General features: G+C 38.7%; 1 protein-coding gene across 1 annotated transcript in view; it reads right to left on the reverse strand.

The window, feature by feature from the left end:
- LOC126095011 (m7GpppN-mRNA hydrolase) overlaps positions 1–20703 on the reverse strand; it is a 57125-nt gene that overhangs the window by 17696 nt on the left and 18726 nt on the right. Inside the window, exon 5 of the mRNA XM_049909669.1 lies at positions 8003–8135. Within this exon, the coding sequence (XP_049765626.1) occupies positions 8003–8135 (133 nt within the window). The remainder of the gene's footprint in view (positions 1–8002; positions 8136–20703) is intronic.

Consider the following 20703-nt stretch of genomic DNA (forward strand, 5'->3'; position numbering starts at 1 on the left):
AAGGGCACTATCAATAACTCAAATTACTGTGAAATATTTCACATGTTTGGAATTTTTTTTTTTTCCTTTTGTTTGTGAAAGTTATATTATTTAAGGGAACGGAGATTTCACAGTCAACACTGTCAAAAGCTTTATCTAATTCTACAAATTCTCTAATGTATATCTGCCTTTCTTCAACCTATTTTCTAAGACACGGCATAGAATTGACATTGCCTCTTATGTTCTATATTTCTCTGGATTCTATACTGATCTTCCTCAAGTTTGCTTTTTCCATTTTAGTGTAGAAAATGAATGTGCCAATATTTTGCAACCATAACTTATTAAACTGATGGTTTGTTAGTATTTACACTTGTCAGCACCTGCTGAGGTTAATTAATCCATCTCATATATCTTGCACACCAGGTGAAATGATATTGTCATAGCTGGTTCTCCTAAGGCTCTCAACAATTCTGAGGGAATGTTGTCTACTCTAAGTGCCTTGTTTCAACTCTTTTAGTGCTCTGTCAAATTCTTCTTACAGTAACATGTCTCCCAACTCATACTCACCCACCTCTTCTCTTTCCGTAATGTTGTCCTCATGTTCGTTCTTATATAGAATCTCTGTATATTCCTTCCATCTTTCAGCATTCCCTTCTTCTTTGCTTAGTACTGGGTTGCCGTCTTATATCTTGATAATCATATAGCTGCTTCTCTTTTCTGCAAAGGTCTCTTCTGCAGCCAGGCATTTGTCTTTCGTCCATTCCTGCTTAGCACTTTATACTTTCTGACAATATCATAATTTTGATCTATGTATTTCCTTCCACCGGCTTCATCTGCAACATTTTTATAGTCTTTTCTTTCAACAGATAAATTTAATATCTCCTGCGTTATCTAGGATTTCTACTTGGCTTTCTCTTTCTACCTACACTCATGTTCAGAAAAAACAGAACACATTGAACAACAAGATATAAAGCATTCATATTCACAAGATGTGTAAATTAGTATGTTCTGCAGATATGATTAGCATCTGAACTATGTCTGCCTGTGGGTTCGAGGTTGACATCGATATCGTGCCGCAACACCATCTACAAAAGAGGGCGCATTACTGGCATGAGAGAATGCAATGCTTCCATCTGGGAAATTGCTGCTCGTGTGGGATGAAGTGTTTCGGCTGTGTAATGGGTGTGTGCAGAATGGTTCACGTAAGGCCATAGAACTTGACAAGATGGGTCAGACGCACCACCCAGAACAACCCCCAAGAGGATCGACACCTCATCCGAATGGCAATGCAGGACAGTTCTGCATCCTCCTCGGCTCTGTTGCAACAGTGGAACATTTCGTACAGTATCAAGAGTGACAATCTGTTGCCGTTTGTTATTGCATGGGTTACGTGTGCGTCACACATTTCTCTGCATATCTTTGATGAATGTGCAGAAACATGCTAAACAGCAATGGTGTATGGAACAATGTCACTGGGGACGGGAATGGCATCACATAGTGTTGCCCGACAAGTCCAGGTTCCGTTTGTTTGAAAATGATGGCCGCATTTTGGTTTACTGCAGAGAAGGGGAGCAGCATCATAGTGGCTGCATTTACTTATGACATACAGTGCCAAATCAAGGCCTTATGGTGCGGAGTGCTAGCAGATACAACCACAAATTGCAGTTGGTGTGTGTCCAGGACACTGTGACGAGTCTGACAAACGTGAATGAGATCCTGCAACCTGTAGCCATACCGTTTCTGCACAGCACCCCAGACACCATTTTTCAGCAGGGCAATGCACGACCACACGTTGCTGCACAAACACGTTCCTTCTTGATGTCACAGGATGTCAACCTTTCACCCTAGCCCCCTAGATCACCAGACTTGTCTGTCACCAATCGATAATGCGTGGAATATGGTGAAAAGGTGGCCGCACTGCTGTGACCCAATGCCACTTACCACAGATGAACTCCAGAACCATGTGAATGCAGCATGGGTGGCTATACCATATGATGCCAGTTGTGCCTTATATGCATCAATTACGTCATGCATGGAACAAGTTATCTGGGCCCTTGACGGACCCTGTGCCTGCTAGGCAACAGATGAATGCTCAACCGAGGTGACTGAAATGCTGATCATTTCTGCAGAACATATTAATGCAAATGTCCTGTGAATATGAACATCCTACCTCTAGTCGTTCGAGTTGTTCTCTCTCTTTTTTTTTCCCCCTGAACATGAGTGTATTTGATCCTCTGCTGCCTTAACTATTTCATCTGTCGAAGCTATCCCTTCATCAACTATCATATTCCTTTCCACTATTTCAGTCTAGCATTGATTAAAGTTCACTCTGACAATCTCATCAAGCTCTGGTTCCTTCGATTTATCCAGGTCCCACCTTAATTTCCTACCTTTTACAATTCCTTTAGTTTTCACCTGCAGTTCATAACCAATAAATTATGGTCAAAGACCACATCTGCACCTGGAAATGTCTCACTGTTTAAAATCTTGTTTTTAAATTTCTGTCTTACCATTACATTATCAATCTGAAACCTTCCAGTGTCTCCTATCTCTTCCACATAAACAACCTTCTTTCACGATTCTGAAACCTAGTGCTAACAATGATTAAATTATGCTCTGCTCAAAATTCAATCAGACGACTTCCTCTTCCACTCCTTTCCATCTGGTCCGTGTTCATCTATTATCTCTCATTTTATTCCTTTTCGTGCTATCAAATTCCAAGTCACCCATCGCAATTAAATTTTCATCTTTCTTTACTAATTTAATAATGTCCTTTACCTCATCACACATTCTTTCACTTTCTTCACCACATATGGATCTAGTTGGCATATGAAACAAAAATCTTCAGTTAATGTAATTAGTATCTACACTCTTTGGCATAACCAGTATTAGTTAGGTCAAGTTTCACACATTTTTCACTGACTGACTGTGGCCATATCCCACAGCTCTACAGAGGTGGTCTGACCTACGGTTATTTGGAAAATTTTGCTCAGTTTGATGTCTCCCATGCTGCTATGGTCATATAATCAGTTTATTTTATCCATCTCGTGTATTCTGCTAACTTTTGTAGAACTTTATTCTTTTCAAAACTTACACACGAGTTATTGATAACATAAGAATCATCATTAGATCTTGGCAAATACATATTCAAATATAGGGCACATCATTCTAGAGTTGGAACCCTTGTGCTGGATGACACTTCTGTGGGAGACACATTGCTGTGAAACCTGGGGGCTCTTTCCAGGAGAAGTGGCTTACACAGCTAGTCTTTCTGCGAGATGAAAAAGCCGACAAATGGGAAAGCAAAGAACTACCTGAAGTGTCTTGGGCTCTGCATAAATGCAAACACACTCCACTTCTGCACAACTGTCACCAACTCCATCATTCCTGCATCTCTAAACTCTGCTTCCTTGCCTTTGTATTTGTATGGCTACTGGTTGACGCTTAACCATCACACAGCGGGAAGTTGATTTAACTTAGATGCTAATATGTGTTTACTTAATGTGTGTAGATCCTTAGCAATAAGCTATTACTAATGTACAATAGTATGTTTCACTTTGTAGGTTACTATAATTTAATATATTTGTTCCTACTACGGAAAATGAAGAAAAGTTAATCTAAACTGATTTCCAAATTGATAAAATATATTGTTTCAAAACCAGTCATCTGAGTATAATTTGCAATTCTAAACTATAATGACAGCTGTTCTCGTACGGAAAAAGATGTTTAACATTGGTAATTACATTTATCTCTACATTTATACTTCACAAGCCACTGTATGGTGCATAGTGGAGGGTATATTGTACCAATATTATAAAATTTTTTCCCCATTCCGTTTGTGTACTGAGTGAGGGAAAAATGCCTGTCCACATGCCTATGCACTTATCCTAATTTTTCCATCTTATTCTCATGAACGCTACATGAAATTTATGATGGACTTACCACAATGGTCACACAGTTTTCTAAATTTACTGTACCGACCTATCACAATACCAACAGTGTGTCTAGTGATTTGTTTGGTGTCTGTTGTCATGCCTACCTGAGAAGGACTCCTAACATTGAAGTAAGGTTCAAGAATTGGTTACGCTACTGTCTTGTATGCAATTTCTCTTATAGGCGCATTGCACTTTCTCAGCTCTCTACCAACTAATTAAGTTTTCCATTTGTTTTCACTGATACTGAGTTTATGTGACTGACCCAATTCATTCTGATTCCTAGTGTACTAATACTATATGATGTGCTCAAGATATTTACTACAAAATTTTTAATCGCATGCTACCAGGTTCTTACCGTTTGTTATAGGTATTCACTTACAGTTATTCACATTTAAAGAGAGCAGCCATTCACTGCACCAAATAGATATTATGTACAGGTCTTTTTGCAATTTCTTATGATTGTCCAATGATATGTTCTCGTACATAAAATAAAATAAAATAAAATTATTTATATCAAGACAGTTAGAAGTCTGTCCTTGGTGTACACACTTGTAACTTTTGTCCCTTGTGCAGCATGTCCCTATTTAGAATAATGTACTGAGCTCTACTAGACAAATATTCCACAAGCAAATCACATGTTTGAGAAGGTAATTCATATGATCACTCCTGGTTAGTAATTGACTATACAGTGCAGCAGGGATGCATAGAACATGATACGTGGGCCACATGTGTCCTGCCATTGATCTGGTGGCGGCCCAACCCTCGCTGTTTGGTCTGAACTATCACCACCACCACCACCACCACCACCACCCACCACCACCACCACCACCACCACCACTACGCATCTTTCATTTCCTCACATAAAGGTGAGAGTGGGATGTTGTGGAATTGAATTCTTTTGTGCCCAGTCTAGCTAGCACTGGGGCAAGGGAATCCCAATTCGAAACAATAAGTTGTCTCATGCCAAGTTACTTTTGAACTTGCAGCACTTACATAGTCACAGCATGGGATTCATGGCCCATGCTACCCAACAAGTCTTTACAACCCTGTGGTATAGTGTCGAAGGGATACTGATTCTACCTGTTCACATACATCTACTGTGTGCAAGATCCGTATGAATAAACCAAGCTGCGATTCACACAAGTGGTTTTTCCTTTATCTGTATTGATTCTTTGGGAAAGGCTTGTTTTCCTCCAGGAACATCATAACATTTGCGCTCAGAATATGCTGAATGAGCCTGAAACAGACAAAAAGTCAGCACTGTTGGACTGTAATTGTGATGTGAGTGACAGGCCCTGTTTTCCAGGCACACGAAACTATTCACCATACAAGAAATTCTCAATAAAAAGGAGGCATGAAAGTAGCTAATTTTGCCCCATGTTCACATAAAATATAACTGGAAAACTGTCTCTCGCATTCACAAGCCTATATATAAGGGTCAAATATTGATAAGTAGTATCCTGATGCACAGATACATTTTTAAAGATCTCTTATTCAAAGTATTACTGATAACGAATGGAGTATATTTACCTAAATAAATGTTTTAATGAGCTCTAACTCCATATACATTATATTGCCTGTACACTGTACCTAGATTGCAAATGAAATTTATAATCGTCAAAATAACGTTAATTTCTTCAAGTTCTTATTGCCCCCTCAATTTGTGAACTTAGAAAGTGGTTCTCTGCAAACAAACTTGTGGATGTCTCACAGGTAATGAAGCAAATTCTGAAGTTGAACTGAAATAGTTTCTTTGCAACAAATCCTTCTAGCCTGCAGAAAACTTCTTAATTAAAAACTAACAGTGCGTGTAGCACAGCACAAAAGATCCCCCCTTCCAACTTATGAATGTTAATAGCACAAGTTGTTTCAAAGACGAATTTTTCATTTTTACTACTATTTTAATATTTAAGCCATTCTGGTCATTAGTAGACTGTAAAAAACCAACATACAACCATAAAGACACAAAACTGTTTACATATATTTACTCATCAACTATTTCTGCCCACACCATTATGATAGAAATAGTGCAAATGGCCAACAGAACATGAAATCAACTAGATAAGCAAGTTAGAGTTTAAGCTATCAGCAGCATGTCTTAATGAAAATATATGTAAAAGATTATTAGGTATTGCTAGAGATCTGGGGTACTGCATACCACTATCCATAATAGCAGCAGTGTGTAGCTGAGCACTGTGTTGTACCCAGTCATCGAATGGATACAGTGAATATGGCTGATGTAAGACAGAAACATGGAGCAATGGACTGAGCATATGGGACACCACAGCCAGCACTACAGCTATATAAGGAAGTGGGCAGCAACCACACAGTAGTCAGTTACCACTTGACAATGGCTGAGGAGCACATGCCCAAAAGCTTGTGGATGTGTAAGAACTTCATGCAGCTGGAATTTTGAGATTTTACTCAGCCATATCACCGAGCTACCATGCTTTAATACATCCAGTTTTTGTCATTCAGTGTACACAGAAACAATAAACTACAAGTTATACTTAACATACACCTACATTATAGAATTGCTCATATTTTCTTCATCCTATACTGCCTCTATACTGAAATTGCAGATGGGCCAGCCCCTCTTCTCACTATAATTTATCATAGATCCACTGCACAAAAAATGGTGCCCAGTTCTTGGAAAAAGGCACAAGTCTACAAGAAGGGTAGTAGAAGTGATCCACAAAACTACAGTCCAATATCCTTGACACTGATTTGTTGTGGAATCTTAGAACATATCCTGAGTGCAAACACAAAGAGGTATCTTGAACAAAATGACCTCCTCAATGCCAACCAGCATGCTTTTTGAAAAAATTGAACGTGTGAACCCCAAGTTCCACATTTCTCACATGACATTCTGAAAGCTTTGGATTAAGACAACCAGCTAGACACAGTGTTTCTTGATTTCTGAAAAGCATTTGACTCAGTACTGCACCTACACCTATTGTCAAAAGTACACTCATATGGGGTGTCGCGTGAAATTTGTGACTGGATTCAGTACTTTTTGGTCGGGAGGACACAGCATGTTATCTTAGATGGAGAGTCATCGTCAGATGTAGAAGTAACTTTGGGTGTGCCCCAGTGACGTGTGTTGGGACCCTTACTGTTCATGTTATACATTAATGACCTAGCAGACAACATTAATAGTAAAATCAGACTTTTTGCAGATTATGCAGTTATCTGATATGATGTACTATCTGAGAGAAGCTGCATAATTATTCAGGCAGATCCTGATAAGAATCCAACAGGGTGCAGAGATGGACAACTTGCTCTAAATGTTCATAAATGTAAAATTCTGCACTGTACAAAATGAAAAAAATGTAGTATCCTATGGCTATAATATCAATGAGTCACTGTTGGAATTGACCTACTCATGCAAGTACTTGGGTGTAACACTTTGTAGGGATATGAAATGGAATGATCACACAGCTTCAATCATGGGTTAAGCAGGTGGTAAACTTTTTTATTGGTAGAATACTGGGGAAGTGCAATCAGTCTACAAAAGCAATTGCTTACAAATCATGCATGCAAGTCATTTTAGAATATTGTTCAAGTGTGTGGGACATGGTCACAGTTATGTTTAATTGATTTGAGAGTATCACAGAGATACTGAAGGAACTGAAATGGCAGACTCTTGAAGCCAGACGTAGACTATCCTGAAAAAGATTATTAACAAAGTTTCAAGAACTGGCTTTAAATGATTACTCTAGGGATATACTACAACACCGTACATATTGCTCACACAGGTATCATGAGGATAAGACAGAGGCATTCTAACAATCATTCTTACCATGCTCCATATGTGAGTGGAACAGAAAGAAACCCTAATAACTGGAACAGTGGAATATACCTTCTCCCAAGCTTCTCACGGTGGTTTATAGGGTATAGATGTAGATCGTGTTCACATTAATCAGGAACAAAGCAGAGAGACAACATGGTTTAATTTCTTTTCTTCATAACTGGAAGGTACACAAATAACCATTCCAGGACAAGAATAGCAACATGCATCTTATTTGAGGCACTTTAAGAATATAATGCAGAACAAATTCAAATTTATCTCCCTTGAGATAACTTACCAACAAAAAGTTGTCTTTTGAATGGAGCTTTCCGTCCTCTCACATTATCATTCTTCTGCACAATGTGCGATGGAGAACGGGGACCCGCAGTGCTTTTCTGTTGGCGAATCATCTGGATATCATGTATGTCTGCCTGAAATGTTGAAATGTTTGTGAAAAAGATGCAAGAACTTATGTTTTATTTGCTCTATTTTTGAATGCTGGTCTTTATTATGCACTAATCCTTAACAATAACTGCTTGGCAGCTCTTGAAAGTAATTTATTTAACGGCCAGTTTCATAGCCCAGATGTCACATCATTAGGTTACTATTGTCCATTCTGGATTCATGCTCTAGCTTGAAGATATGGCTTCTAGGCCACAAAACCAGTTAATGAATAAATTGTTCACGAGAACAACCAAGCAGTTATTATTCAAGAACTCTACTTGTGGGTATGGTTGTCCCTCATATAAGATTATGCACTAATGTTTGTGGAAAATTTATCAACCAAAGACAGTGTCCTGAATGAACTCAAATACTGAGAACATGTTGAACATTCTATCAACATTTAGTGATTAGGACTGTAGAGAGATAGTGTAAACATGTAGAAGTGCACTCTTGTGCAAGTGGATTGATCAGTATTAAGCAAAGTTGAGTTAGTGTGTTGTAAAATAGGGCATGCTGCTGCAACAGTGATTAATCCGGTTTGCCACTGTCCATGGGACTGTAGCTGTTCTCCAGCTGTACGGTAGGGGGCTAGGTTACCCTAATGTTGCTAATGTGTGGTGGCCTAGCCTGAATGGTTGGTCTTCAAAGAAGAGTGTGTGTCCCACAGAATGGCTGGCATCCCATAGTACCCTTCTGAGGAACAAACTCCTGTTGGTGTCGGAGGGCAGCAAAACTTTACCTTAATTCTACGAGCATTAGCAGTAAATAACTAATCACAGCACCTGCTTTCTGCTCTGGAGGTATACTGACCAAAACGTATGAATGTGAATAAAATGTTGTGGAGCTGTGAGCCACTCTCAAAACCAAGGAGACAGTCGGCAGGCCTGGTAAGGTGCAGGAAGCGAGTTTGAACTCTTTGAGGCAGAGGAGGTGTGGCGGTATATTTTGTAATTTAATTGTCAGGGATCAGTAAGGTTGTTCTCTATGTGTGGAAAGTTGATAAATTGTTCAGAAGTGTGTTCCCTTCCATGTGCGTGGGAAACCCCTTGCCTTGTACCTGTTTTTGAAGTGGGTGTTGCTATTTAACAAGCATACACACACTGTTTAGGAAGAGCCCACTTAAAAGAGCGTAGGGCAGGTGGTTAGCTGATGGTATAGTCTAACAAAGGAAGTGGACTTGGCAAGGGATATCAGAAGAGAATCAACTTTGTTTCATTTCAATAGAAATTTTACCCATAGAGTTCTCGAATATGTACATATCCTCTAACTTTAAATTGTGATCCTGTGTGGTTTACAAAGGAAACTGGTTAGTGGTGATGCAAAGACTGACTACAGTGTTTGTTGTCCAATCCAGTGGTCAGATTTGGGAAGGTTTTGAAAGTAGTCAGATGGCTACAGGTCACAGAGTAATTGTATAAAGGAAGTGACTATTTTAACCTGTCTCGTAGGTCTATGCAAGGCTGGTGACCCTGATTTAGCTTAACAGCATATGTGGAACAGTGCATAGGAAATATCCAGATCTCCCAACAAACATTTCAAAGGAAGTCTACAGACCAGTACGTGTGATTCAACTTGCACACCACCCACCACTAAGACAATGTGAACTCTGGCTATGGCTATGGCCACAAGTGGGACTTCATCAGATGCTACAGAAGTTCCAAGATGATGGACGAAGATGAATGTTTCAAGATTTGTCCACAGAATAGCTTCACTGTTTGAACCCTGCAATGGGTGTCATTTGTCAAAAATGACAGCACAATGCTATCTGCTGCAGGCTGGACAAGTGAATCCATCCAGTGCATCGTCTTCATTTGTCAGAAAACTACAAATGCATCAGAATGCAATAGGAAGGTGAATTACAGTCCAGCCTTGTTGAGTAGCTGAATTTCATGTTTTTAGGTAATTCAACATCTACACCTGTACTCTAACAGCTGCTTTGCAAAAGATGAACACTAACTTCACAGCAGGGGATTCCCAAGGAAAATACCCAGGCCCTCTTTGCTTCTGTGAGACAATGTTTACAATTTCTGACAGCAGCATATGGAGCCTTTAAACCACATTTAATTCTTCAAGTCAGGAATCGTGTCATCATAACTATCATGTGAATGTTCAACAGGGTAGATGCTGTTCTTTGCTTTCCAACTTTCACCTCCTCCTATCTTGTCAGTCCCCTCCTCGTAGTTCTATTGATGTTCTTCTCTCACTGTTGGCAAACCCAATTCCATACTCTTCTTAAGCATCTCCTTTCCACCAGCGTACATAACAAGCAGACTGTGTTTCAAGCAGTGGCAAAGCTACTGGATTAATTGTGGGTAGGCTTACCTTACATCTTCTTATACAGGACATCTGTGCATCAATTTTTCTAAGTCAATTTTTAATACTTTTAAGTGTGTATCCTTTAACAAACTTATGGCTTCTTGATTTCGGCATTGTACATACTAATATCACTTGAAATTTTGTGCTGAAGAAGTGCTTACAGATGGTCAGCATATACAAATATATCTTTGTAACTGCAAAGTATGAAAATGAATTGAGTTTTATTAAGAATGCTAAGGAAGCCAGAAGCATTGTTGTGTGACTCTGCATCCCAATTTTCATTATCTATGGTGATATTTTGGGAAATGTCTTTCAACATATGAGATATATTGTCTTAACAGTTCATGAATTGAAATTCCAGCATGTAGTACATGTTTGAGGCAATCTGAAACCTCTATTTTCTAAGAGTTGTGTCCTCTTTGAGGAAGTGCTAAAAATGAATGAAATGCCACAAGACTGGTAAAAGAAAAGCCTAACTGCTATGATATTTTCAGAACAACGTAACAGCACTACATTAAGTATATGAGCATAACAGTGCAAAAATATAGCTCACAGACATTTTTGTTTAAGCAAGTTTTGAACACCTCCATGTTTAGCTGCCATTACTGAGGCTCCACCATATGTTTGGCTCATTATTTTGTCAGTAACTCCACGAGCATCAAGTGCACTGGGTATAATTTCTAAGAAACCCCGAGCAGTTTTGTCACCAGAAACATTGTGAACACCAATAAATCTTCCTGTGGGACTGTCTTGTGTACAAAACATGAGAATAACACTCATTTGTGACTTACACAAAACATCCAGGGTTTTATTTGTTAGCATTACAACAAATTCAAATGACTGTAACTCTTCTTTAATGCAATCATTAATGACACTGGTGACCAACTCTATTAATTATTTCTGAATTGTGTCTGATGTTCCCTTGAACCTGGATGTGCTCAGCAAGTGATAACAAATAAACAGTTCCTGCCTAGACAAAAGTTCCAATAATTCAAGGTAATTACCTTTGTTGCCAGAACTTTCATTTTCAAAATTTCCTCTTAATGCGAGCTCTTGCTTGTTCACGAAATAAACGACATCAATAAGCCTCTCAATTATGAATCAATTTTGTTTCATAATTGCATTATGTTTTATGCCTAGAAGTTTGGCTTGTTCAGAAATCAAATGTCCAACTCATCCATAATTTCAAATAAGTACCCCGCTCATACAATTATAGTCGGTGGTGACTTCAATCTACCCTCGATATGCTGGAAAAATTATACGTTTCAAAGCCGGTAGCAGGCATAAAACATCATCCGAAATTGTACTGAATGCTTTCTCAGAAAATTATTTTGAACAATTAGTTCATGAGCCCACTCGAAGCGTAAATGGTTGCGAAAGTATACTTGACCTTTCAGCAACAAATAATCCTGGGCAAATAGTGAGTGTTGTGACGAATACAGGGATTAGCGACCACAAGGCAGTTGCTGCTAGGCTGAATACCGTAACACCTACAACCATCAAAAAGAACCGCAAAGTATATCTATTTAAAAAAGCTGATAAAAATGCTCTTAACGTCTTTTTAAGAGACAGTCTTCCCTCCTTCCGATCTGATCATGTAATTGTAGAAAAGTTGTGGAATGTTTTCTAAGAGATAGTATCAACAGCAACTGAGAGATATATACCACATAAATTAATAAGTGGTAGTACTGATCCCCCATGGTACACAAAACGGGTCAGATCGTTGTTGCAGAAGCAACAAAAAAGCATGCCAAATTTAAAAGAATGCAAAATCCCCAAGAGTGGCAAAGTTTTACAGAAGTTTGAAATATGGCGCGTACTTCAATGCGAGATGCTTTTAATAATTTCCGGTCATACATAAAGCACACCAGTGGCAAGACACAATCAATACCTTCACTGCACGATAACAACGGTGAAGTCGCTGATGACAGTGCCACTAAAGCAGAGTTATTAAACACGGTTTTTCAAAACTTCTTCACCAAAGAAGACAAAGTAAATATTCCTGAATTCCAATCAAGAACAACTGCCAAGATGAGAAACATCGAAGTAGATATCCTCGGTGTAACAAAGCAGCTTAAATCACTCAATAAAGGCAAGGCCTCGGTCCAGATTGTATACCAGTCAGGTTCCTCCCAGAGTATGCTGATAAAATAGCTCCATATTTAGCAGTTATATACAACTACTCGCTCACAGAAGGATATGTACCTAAAGACTGGAAGATTGCTCAAGTCACACCAATACCCAAAAAGGGAAGTAGGAGTAATCTGCTGAACTACAGGCCTATATCACTAACGTCGATTTGCAGTAGGTTTTTAGAACATACACTGTATTCGAACATTATGAAGTACCTCAAAGAAAACGATTTATTGACATATAGTCAGCACGGATTCAGAAAATATCATTCTTGTGAAACACAACTAGCTCTTTATACTCATGAAGTAATAAGTGCTATCGACAGGGGATGTCAAATTGATCACATATTTTTAGATTTCCCGAAGGCTTTCGACACCGTTCCTCACAAGCATCTTCTAATCAAACTGCGTGCCTACGGAGTATCGCCACAGTTGTGCGATTGGATTTGAGACTTCCTGTCAGAAAGGTCACAGTTCGTAGTGATAGACTGAAAGTCATCGAGTAAAACAGAAGTAATATCCTGCGTTCCCCAAGGAAGTGTTATAGGCCCTCTATTGTTCCTGATTTATAGTAACAACATAGGAGACAATCTGAGTACCCGTCGTAGACTGTTTGCAGGTGACGCTGTCGTTTACCGTCTTGTAAAGTCATCAGATGATCAAAACAACTTGCAAAATGATTTAGATAAGATATCTGTATGTTGCAAAAGGTGGCAATTGACCCTGATTAAAGAAAAGTGCGAAGTTATTCACAGGAGTACTAAAAGAAATCAGCTAAATTTCGATTACACGATAAGTCACGCAAGTCTGAGGGTTGTAAATTCAACTAAATACTTACGGATTACAATTACAAATGACCTACATTGGAACGATCTCATAGATAATATTGTGGGTAGAGCAAACCAAAGACTGCGATTAGATTGAAAGAACACTTAGAAGGTGCAACAGGTCTACCAAAGAGAGTGCTCACACTATGCTTGTGATGATGATGATGATGATGATGTTTGGTTTGTGGGGCGCTCAACTGCGTGGTTATCAGCGCCCGTACAATTACCCAATCTTTGCTCAGTCCAATTTCGCCACTTTCCGGGATGATGATGAAATGATGAGGACAACACAAACACCCAGTCATCTCGAGGCAGGTGAAAATCCACTATGCTTGTCTGCCCTATTCTGGAGTACTGCTGTGCGGTGTGGGATCCGCATCAGATGGGACTGGCGGATGACATCGAAAAAGTACAAAGAAGGGCAGCTCGTTTTGTATTATCGCGAAATAGGGGAGATACTGTCGCAGACATGATACGTGAATTGGAGTGGCAATCATTAAAACAAAGGCGTTTTTCACTGCGATGGGATCTTCTCATGAAATTTCAATCACCAGTTTTCACCTCCAATTACGAAAACATTCTGTTGGCACCCACCTACACAGGGAGAAATGATCATCATGATAAAATAAGAGAAATCAGGGCTCGCATGGAAAAATTTAAGTGCTCATTTTTCCCGTGTGCCGTTCGAGAGTGGAACGGTAGAGAGACAGCATGAAGATGGTTCACTGAACCCTCTGCCAGATACTTTATTGTGAATAGCAGAGTAACCACGTAGATGTAGATGAGAACCAACAATTGAAAACCCTCTTGATCCTAAAGGTGCCTTCTTGAATTCAGGTGTTTCCCTGCTTTTGTGTCAAAATTTTTAGTCACACATTCTCTGAAAGAAGTTTAAGTCCATCCTTTTTCATTCTCACACTCACCAAACAAAACACATGTGTAACAATACAATTTATTTGTTACAGAATAACAAGTAGGCCAAGGATACTTTTTATACCGACAAAATTGAAATTTTCTGGTTTGTCCCTATCAACTATTTTAAAGTAGAAATGGATCGCTTATGATCCTCTTTGGGTACAAAAAGAGTACAAGAAGTGACTGTACCCCAGAGGGGCGGCTACAGACAGTGTCTGACTCATAGTGAGCGGCTGGGCATCCTACTGCCTATGTGGAAAGTAATGGGAAACTACCACATTATTTACACAAGCAGTACATGGTATGTCTCTCCATCTGAAAGATTCCTGAGTTAAAACTTCTCCTCATTCGGGTCTCTGGGAGGGGAACACATTGAGAATAGACATATTTGAAAGGAAGAAAGGGACAGTGAAGGAAGGAAAGATAAGGATTGGAACATGGAATGTGAGGACACTACTCCAAGCAGGAAAGCTAGAGAATGCGAAACAGGAGATGAAAAGGAACAGATTAGATGTGTTAAATGAGATGGGGAGAGAATGGCGAGATAGAAAGTTGAGATTATAAGCTCTTTCACTCAGGTGAAATCAAGATTGGTTGGAATATCGATAGGGCAAAAGCTGAAAAATACTTACAATATATTGATGGAAGACTGATGATGTTACGACTGAAGTGTAGTTCTTCATTTCTTCATTAGCATTTAATATGTTATCCCTACAAGAACTACTATAGGTTCATGAATGATTCATTCAGTATGGGCATTTAAATCTCAAGTTATAGATATTTCTTTCCAATCACTTCTGTTTCCAATCTATCTTGTTAACTCAGCATAAAATATCTGCAATATTAAGGTCAATATTAGGTTCACTGAGTTCCATAACCACCAACAGATCATCCCCAATAAAAATTCTATTGTTGTTTGATCCTATAATCTGAATAGTGAGAGAAGAGACCTGACAGTTTAAGTGGACTAGATGTGGCTGCTTCAGCTATCTAGCACAACCAGTCTGAAAGTGTTATTTTGAATGTGTATTGAGGGCAACACTTCCGTGTTGTCACAGCTCTCTAAGGTGGAGACACTATAATGTGGCAGCTGACCGCAAGTGTAAACAAACAAACTTAGACCACACAAAGGTAGGGAAGAGGTGCAGGGAAACAAGCCCCACATCCATTTCACATCGCTGCCAGCCTGTGCCTATGTTCTGGGTTTCTGCAAAAGCAGAACTGACAAGTGGTAATACGAATCATTGAACCCTTCTGGTGTTGTGAGAGTCGTACTCAAACCACAGGATGGACTAGGATTAGTCTTTACTCATTTCAAAATAAGAAAAGGAAACAACAAGCAATGCATAATCCAAAGCAAAACGGAGTACACAAAGTATTTGGTAATAGATAACATGCAATTGCTTCTTCAGCTGACAGTGTTGTGAACAGGGTATTTCAGGCCCGACCTCTTGGGCAGCATCTTACACTACCATGATTAAAACAGCCCCCCTCCCCCTCCTCCAAAACCTAAAACTACCACATTAAAGTCTCTGCACAGCAGCCAACAACTTTTTATGCAAGCAGCCATTCATCTGAGTTCTTCTTTAGCTTTCAATTGTTTTTATATTGCTTATGAACAGTTAGTTAGGCACCACTGTGGGCCCTTTCCTGTTTGTCTACAATATGTATGACATGAAATTACATTTTGCTAATGGTAACCATTTGCATGTTGTCATGTACCTAACCTAATTTATGGTCACATTTATTCTTCTTGGTGTTGCAAGAGCTGGCACGTGGCATTCCTGGGTGGTCAAACAATGATACCCTACGCCAATTATGCATTTCAGACAAGCTAAAGAAATATCTAGATTTCAACTGATTGCTATTATATGCTTACAACACTCAAGACATGCATGACAAAAAGGAATGAAGGAAGGAACTTTAATGTCCTGTTACCGAAAGGTCATTAGGGGTGGAGCACATGCTCTAAACTGGGAAAGAATGAGGAAAGAATTCAGTTATTATTATTATTTCTATTTTTCTCACACCTTAGGTCTGGTTAAAAATGGAAAGTGATGCGGACCTTCATCAAGCGTGACTTCCTTTTACCTGTACGGTATATGTTACATTGTATTTAGGAACTTTCGGGTTATTGAACACGTATCAATAATTACGGATTTCTGTAGTTGTATATATACGTTTGGATGTAGCTGTATTGCGTTGATGTACTGGTGGATATTGTGTGGTATGACTCCTGTAGTTGATAGTATAATTGGTATAATGTCAACTTTATCGTGATGCCACATGTCCTTGACTTCCTCAGCTAGTTGGATGTATTTTTCAATTTTTTCTCCTGTTTTCTTCTGTATATTTGTTGTATTGGGTATGGATATTTCGATTAGTTTTGTTGATTTCTTCTTTTTATTGGTGAGTATGATGTCAGGTTTGTTATGTGGTGTTGTTTTATCTGTTATAATGGTTCTGTTCCAGTATAATTTGTATTCATCATTCTCCAGTACATTTTGTGGTGTATACTTGTATGTGGGAACGTGTTATTTTATTAGTTTATGTTTTATGGCAAGTTGTTGATGTATTATTTTTGCTACATTGTCATGTCTTCTGGGGTATTCTGTATTTGCTAGTATTGTACATCCACTTGTGATGTGATCTACTGTTTCTATTTGTTATTTGCAAAGTCTGCATTTATCTGTTATGGTATTGGGATCTATAATAATATGCTTGCTGTAATATCTGGTGTTTATTGTTTGATCCTGTATCGCAATCATGAATCCTTCCGTCTCACTGTATATATTGCCCTTTCTTAGCCATGTGTTTGATGCGTCTTGATCGATGTGTAGCTGTGTTAGATGATACAGGTGCTTGCCATGTAGTGTTTTCTTTTTCCAATTTACTTTCTTCGTATCTGTTGATGTTATGTGATCTAGAGGATTGTAGAAGTGGTTATGAAATTGCAGTGGTGTAGCCGATGTATTTATATGAGTGATTGCTTTGTGTATTTTGCTAGTTTCCGCTCGTTCTAGAAAGAATTTTCTTAAATTGTCTACCTGTTCATAATATAGGTTTTTTATGTTGATGAATCCCCTTCCTCCTTCCTTTCTGCTTAATATGAATCTTTCTATTGCTGAACAGAATATCATGTCATTTTTGGAAACTCAGAATCTACTATGTAGGAATCAACATGGATTCCGGAAACAGCGATCGTGTGAGACCCAACTCGCTTTATTTGTTCATGAGACCCAGAAAATATTAGATACAGGCTCCCAGGTAGATGCTATTTTCCTTGACTTCCGGAAGGCGTTCGATACAGTTCCGCACTGTCGCCTGATAAACAAAGTAAGAGCCTATGGAATATCAGACCAGCTGTGTGGCTGGATTGAAGAGTTTTTAGCAAACAGAACACAGCATGTTGTTATCAACGGAGAGACGTCTCCAGACGTTAAAGTAACCTCTGGCGTGCCACAGGGGAGTGTTATGGGACCATTGCTTTTCACAATATATATAAATGACCTAGTAGATAGTGTCGGAAGTTCCATGCGGCTTTTCGCGGATGATGCTGTAGTATACAGAGAAGTTGCAGCATTAGAAAATTGTAGCGAAATGCAGGAAGATCTGCAGCGGATAGGCACTTGGTGCAGGGAGTGGCAACTGACCCTTAACATAGACAAATGTAATGTATTGCGAATACATAGAAAGAAGGATCCTTTATTGTATGATTATATGATAGCGGAACAAACACTGGTAGCAGTTACTTTTGTAAAATATCTGGGAGTATGCGTGCGGAACGATTTGAAGTGGAATGATCATATAAAATTAATTGTTGGTAAGGCGGGTACCAGATTGAGATTCATTGGGAGAGTCCTTAGAAGATGTAGTCCATCAACAAAGGAGGTGGCTTACAAAACACTCATTCGACCTATACTTGAGTATTGCTCATCAGTGTGGGATCCGTACCAGATCGGGTTGACGGAGGAGATAGAGAAGATTCAAAGAAGAGCGGCGCGTTTCGTCACAGGGTTATTTGGTAACCGTGATAGCGTTACGGAGATGTTTGACAAACTCAAGTGGCAGACTCTGCAAGAGAGGCGCTCTGCATCGCGGTGTAGCTTGCTCGCCAGGTTTCGAGAGGGTGCGTTTCTGGATGAGGTATCGAATATATTGCTTCCCCCTACTTATACCTCTCGAGGAGATCACGAATGTAAAATTAGAGAGATCAGAACGCGCACAGAGGCTTTCAGACAGTCGTTCTTCCCGCGAACCATACGCGACTGGAACAGGAAAGGGAGATAATGACAGTGGCACGTAAAGTGCCCTCCGCCACACACCGTTGGGTGGCTTGCGGAGTATAAATGTAGATGTAGAATGTATGTGATGTATTCTATATTTGTGGCATTGTGATCGTGTAAGTGTATTGAGTGCTTCTAGGTCTGTGTTACTCCATTTCATTACTCCAAATGAGTAGGTCAATATTGGTATAGCATAAGTATTTATAGCTTTTGTCTTGTTTCTTGCTGTCAATTCTGTTTTCAGTATTTTTGTTAGTCTTGTGTCTATATTTTTCTTTTAGTTCTTCTTTAATATTTGTATTATCTATTCCTATTTTTTGTCTGTATCCTAGATATTTATAGGCATCTGTATTTTCCATCGCTTCTATGGAGTCACCGTGGTTATCCAACATGTAATTTTCTTGTTTAGTGTGTTTTCCCTTGACTATGCTATTTTTCTTACATTTGTATGTTCCAAAAGCCATATTTATATCATTGCTGAATACTTCTGTTATCTTTAGTAATTGGTTGAGTTGTTGATTGGTTGCTGCCAGTAGTTTTAGATCATCCACGTATAGCAAATGTGTGATTTTGTGTTGGTATGTTCCAGTAATATTATATCCATAATTTGTATTATTTAGCATGTTGGATAGTGGGTTCAGAGCAAGACAGAACCAGAAAGGACTTAATGAGTCTCCTTGGTATATTCTACGCTTAATCTGTATTGGCTGTGATGTGATATTATTTGAATTTGTTTGGATATTAAGTTATTATTATTATTATTATTATTATTGCAGGTATTACTATAACCAACTGGATCCCATGAAATGATGCAAAGCTATTTATTTCACTCATTACAGTTTCCAAGCACCTTCCACTTTTTCCTCTGTGGATACTTTTTTCTTTTTCAGTCCACTTTGTTCCTGGTCTGGTGGTGAGTTTTTCTCTGATAGTAGATCCCATTTACAATTTTTTTGTCTGCACAAGTTTCTATTGAATGTGTTTAATAGAGCTTTTTCTAAATCCTTGCCAACCTGCTGGATCCAGAATATGGTTTTGAGTTATTCTATGTATGTCACAATTTTGTCAGTGAGTCTTGTTGTTGGGAGTCTGTGGATATAGCCATAAAACTTGTCTTCTTTTTCTGATGTCTGCCATGAGATTTGATACTTTTTCAGTTGTTTTTCGGAGTTTTAGTCTGTATCAGTATTCTGTTCTTTTTGGGCCAAGTATCTTTCTCAGAATTTTGTGTTGCTCTTTTAGGACATCTTTCAGATCACCTTTTTGTATGGAGTGTTAAGCATACTGCCAATGTACAAAACTTCAGGTTTGATGAATGTGTTATAGTGTCTGATTTTTGTTTGTATAAACATCCACTTATTGTAGTATCTTGTTTGCCATAATCTCTTTTAAGCTCTTGCATGCAAATTTTCTGTGTCATTCTCTCACACATTGTAAGTTCAAGGACTTCACTTACATTCTTGAAGTATGGAACAATCTTGTTTTGTCCATATTTTGTATTCAGTTTTTAGAAGGATGTTTTGAGCAGATGCTCTATTTCTGAAAGGATATTTGGAGATGAACTCTTTTAGCACATTTCTGAAAGAGTTTCTACCTGTTTACTTATTGTCGTAGTTGCCTGCAAGTACTGTCTGACTGTCTGCTAAAGCTACGCAATAAATTTATATGTCCCAGGTCATACGGGTTTTCAATAGTATTAATTATAAATTCTAATACCCATTCTTGGATGACTCTGACAAAAATCGGACTGAAGAGGATATGAGGCAGACTGTTGCCATGCAAACAAGTTTTGATGCAAAATGGTTGTGACACCTCACCCATAAATAAAACTTTGGAGGTTGTGTTAGTCAGTAAAAAGATTCATCCTTGCTCTTCAAGGATGAAAAAGAGGAACTGGCAACTGATTGAGGCTTATGCTTTCTTCAAGTTCACAAATGATCATATGATCTGGTTGTTCCTGGATGCTTTGTATTTTAATGTCATTTTTAAATTAAATACTTGTTCAATACAATGTCAACCACTGCAAGTCAGTTTGGTACTTGCCAGTTTGGTGATCAAATTGCTTCTGAAATATTTGAA

This window comes from Schistocerca cancellata, chromosome 8 (assembly GCF_023864275.1).
Source record: "Schistocerca cancellata isolate TAMUIC-IGC-003103 chromosome 8, iqSchCanc2.1, whole genome shotgun sequence".
Lineage (NCBI taxonomy): Eukaryota > Metazoa > Arthropoda > Insecta > Orthoptera > Acrididae > Schistocerca > Schistocerca cancellata.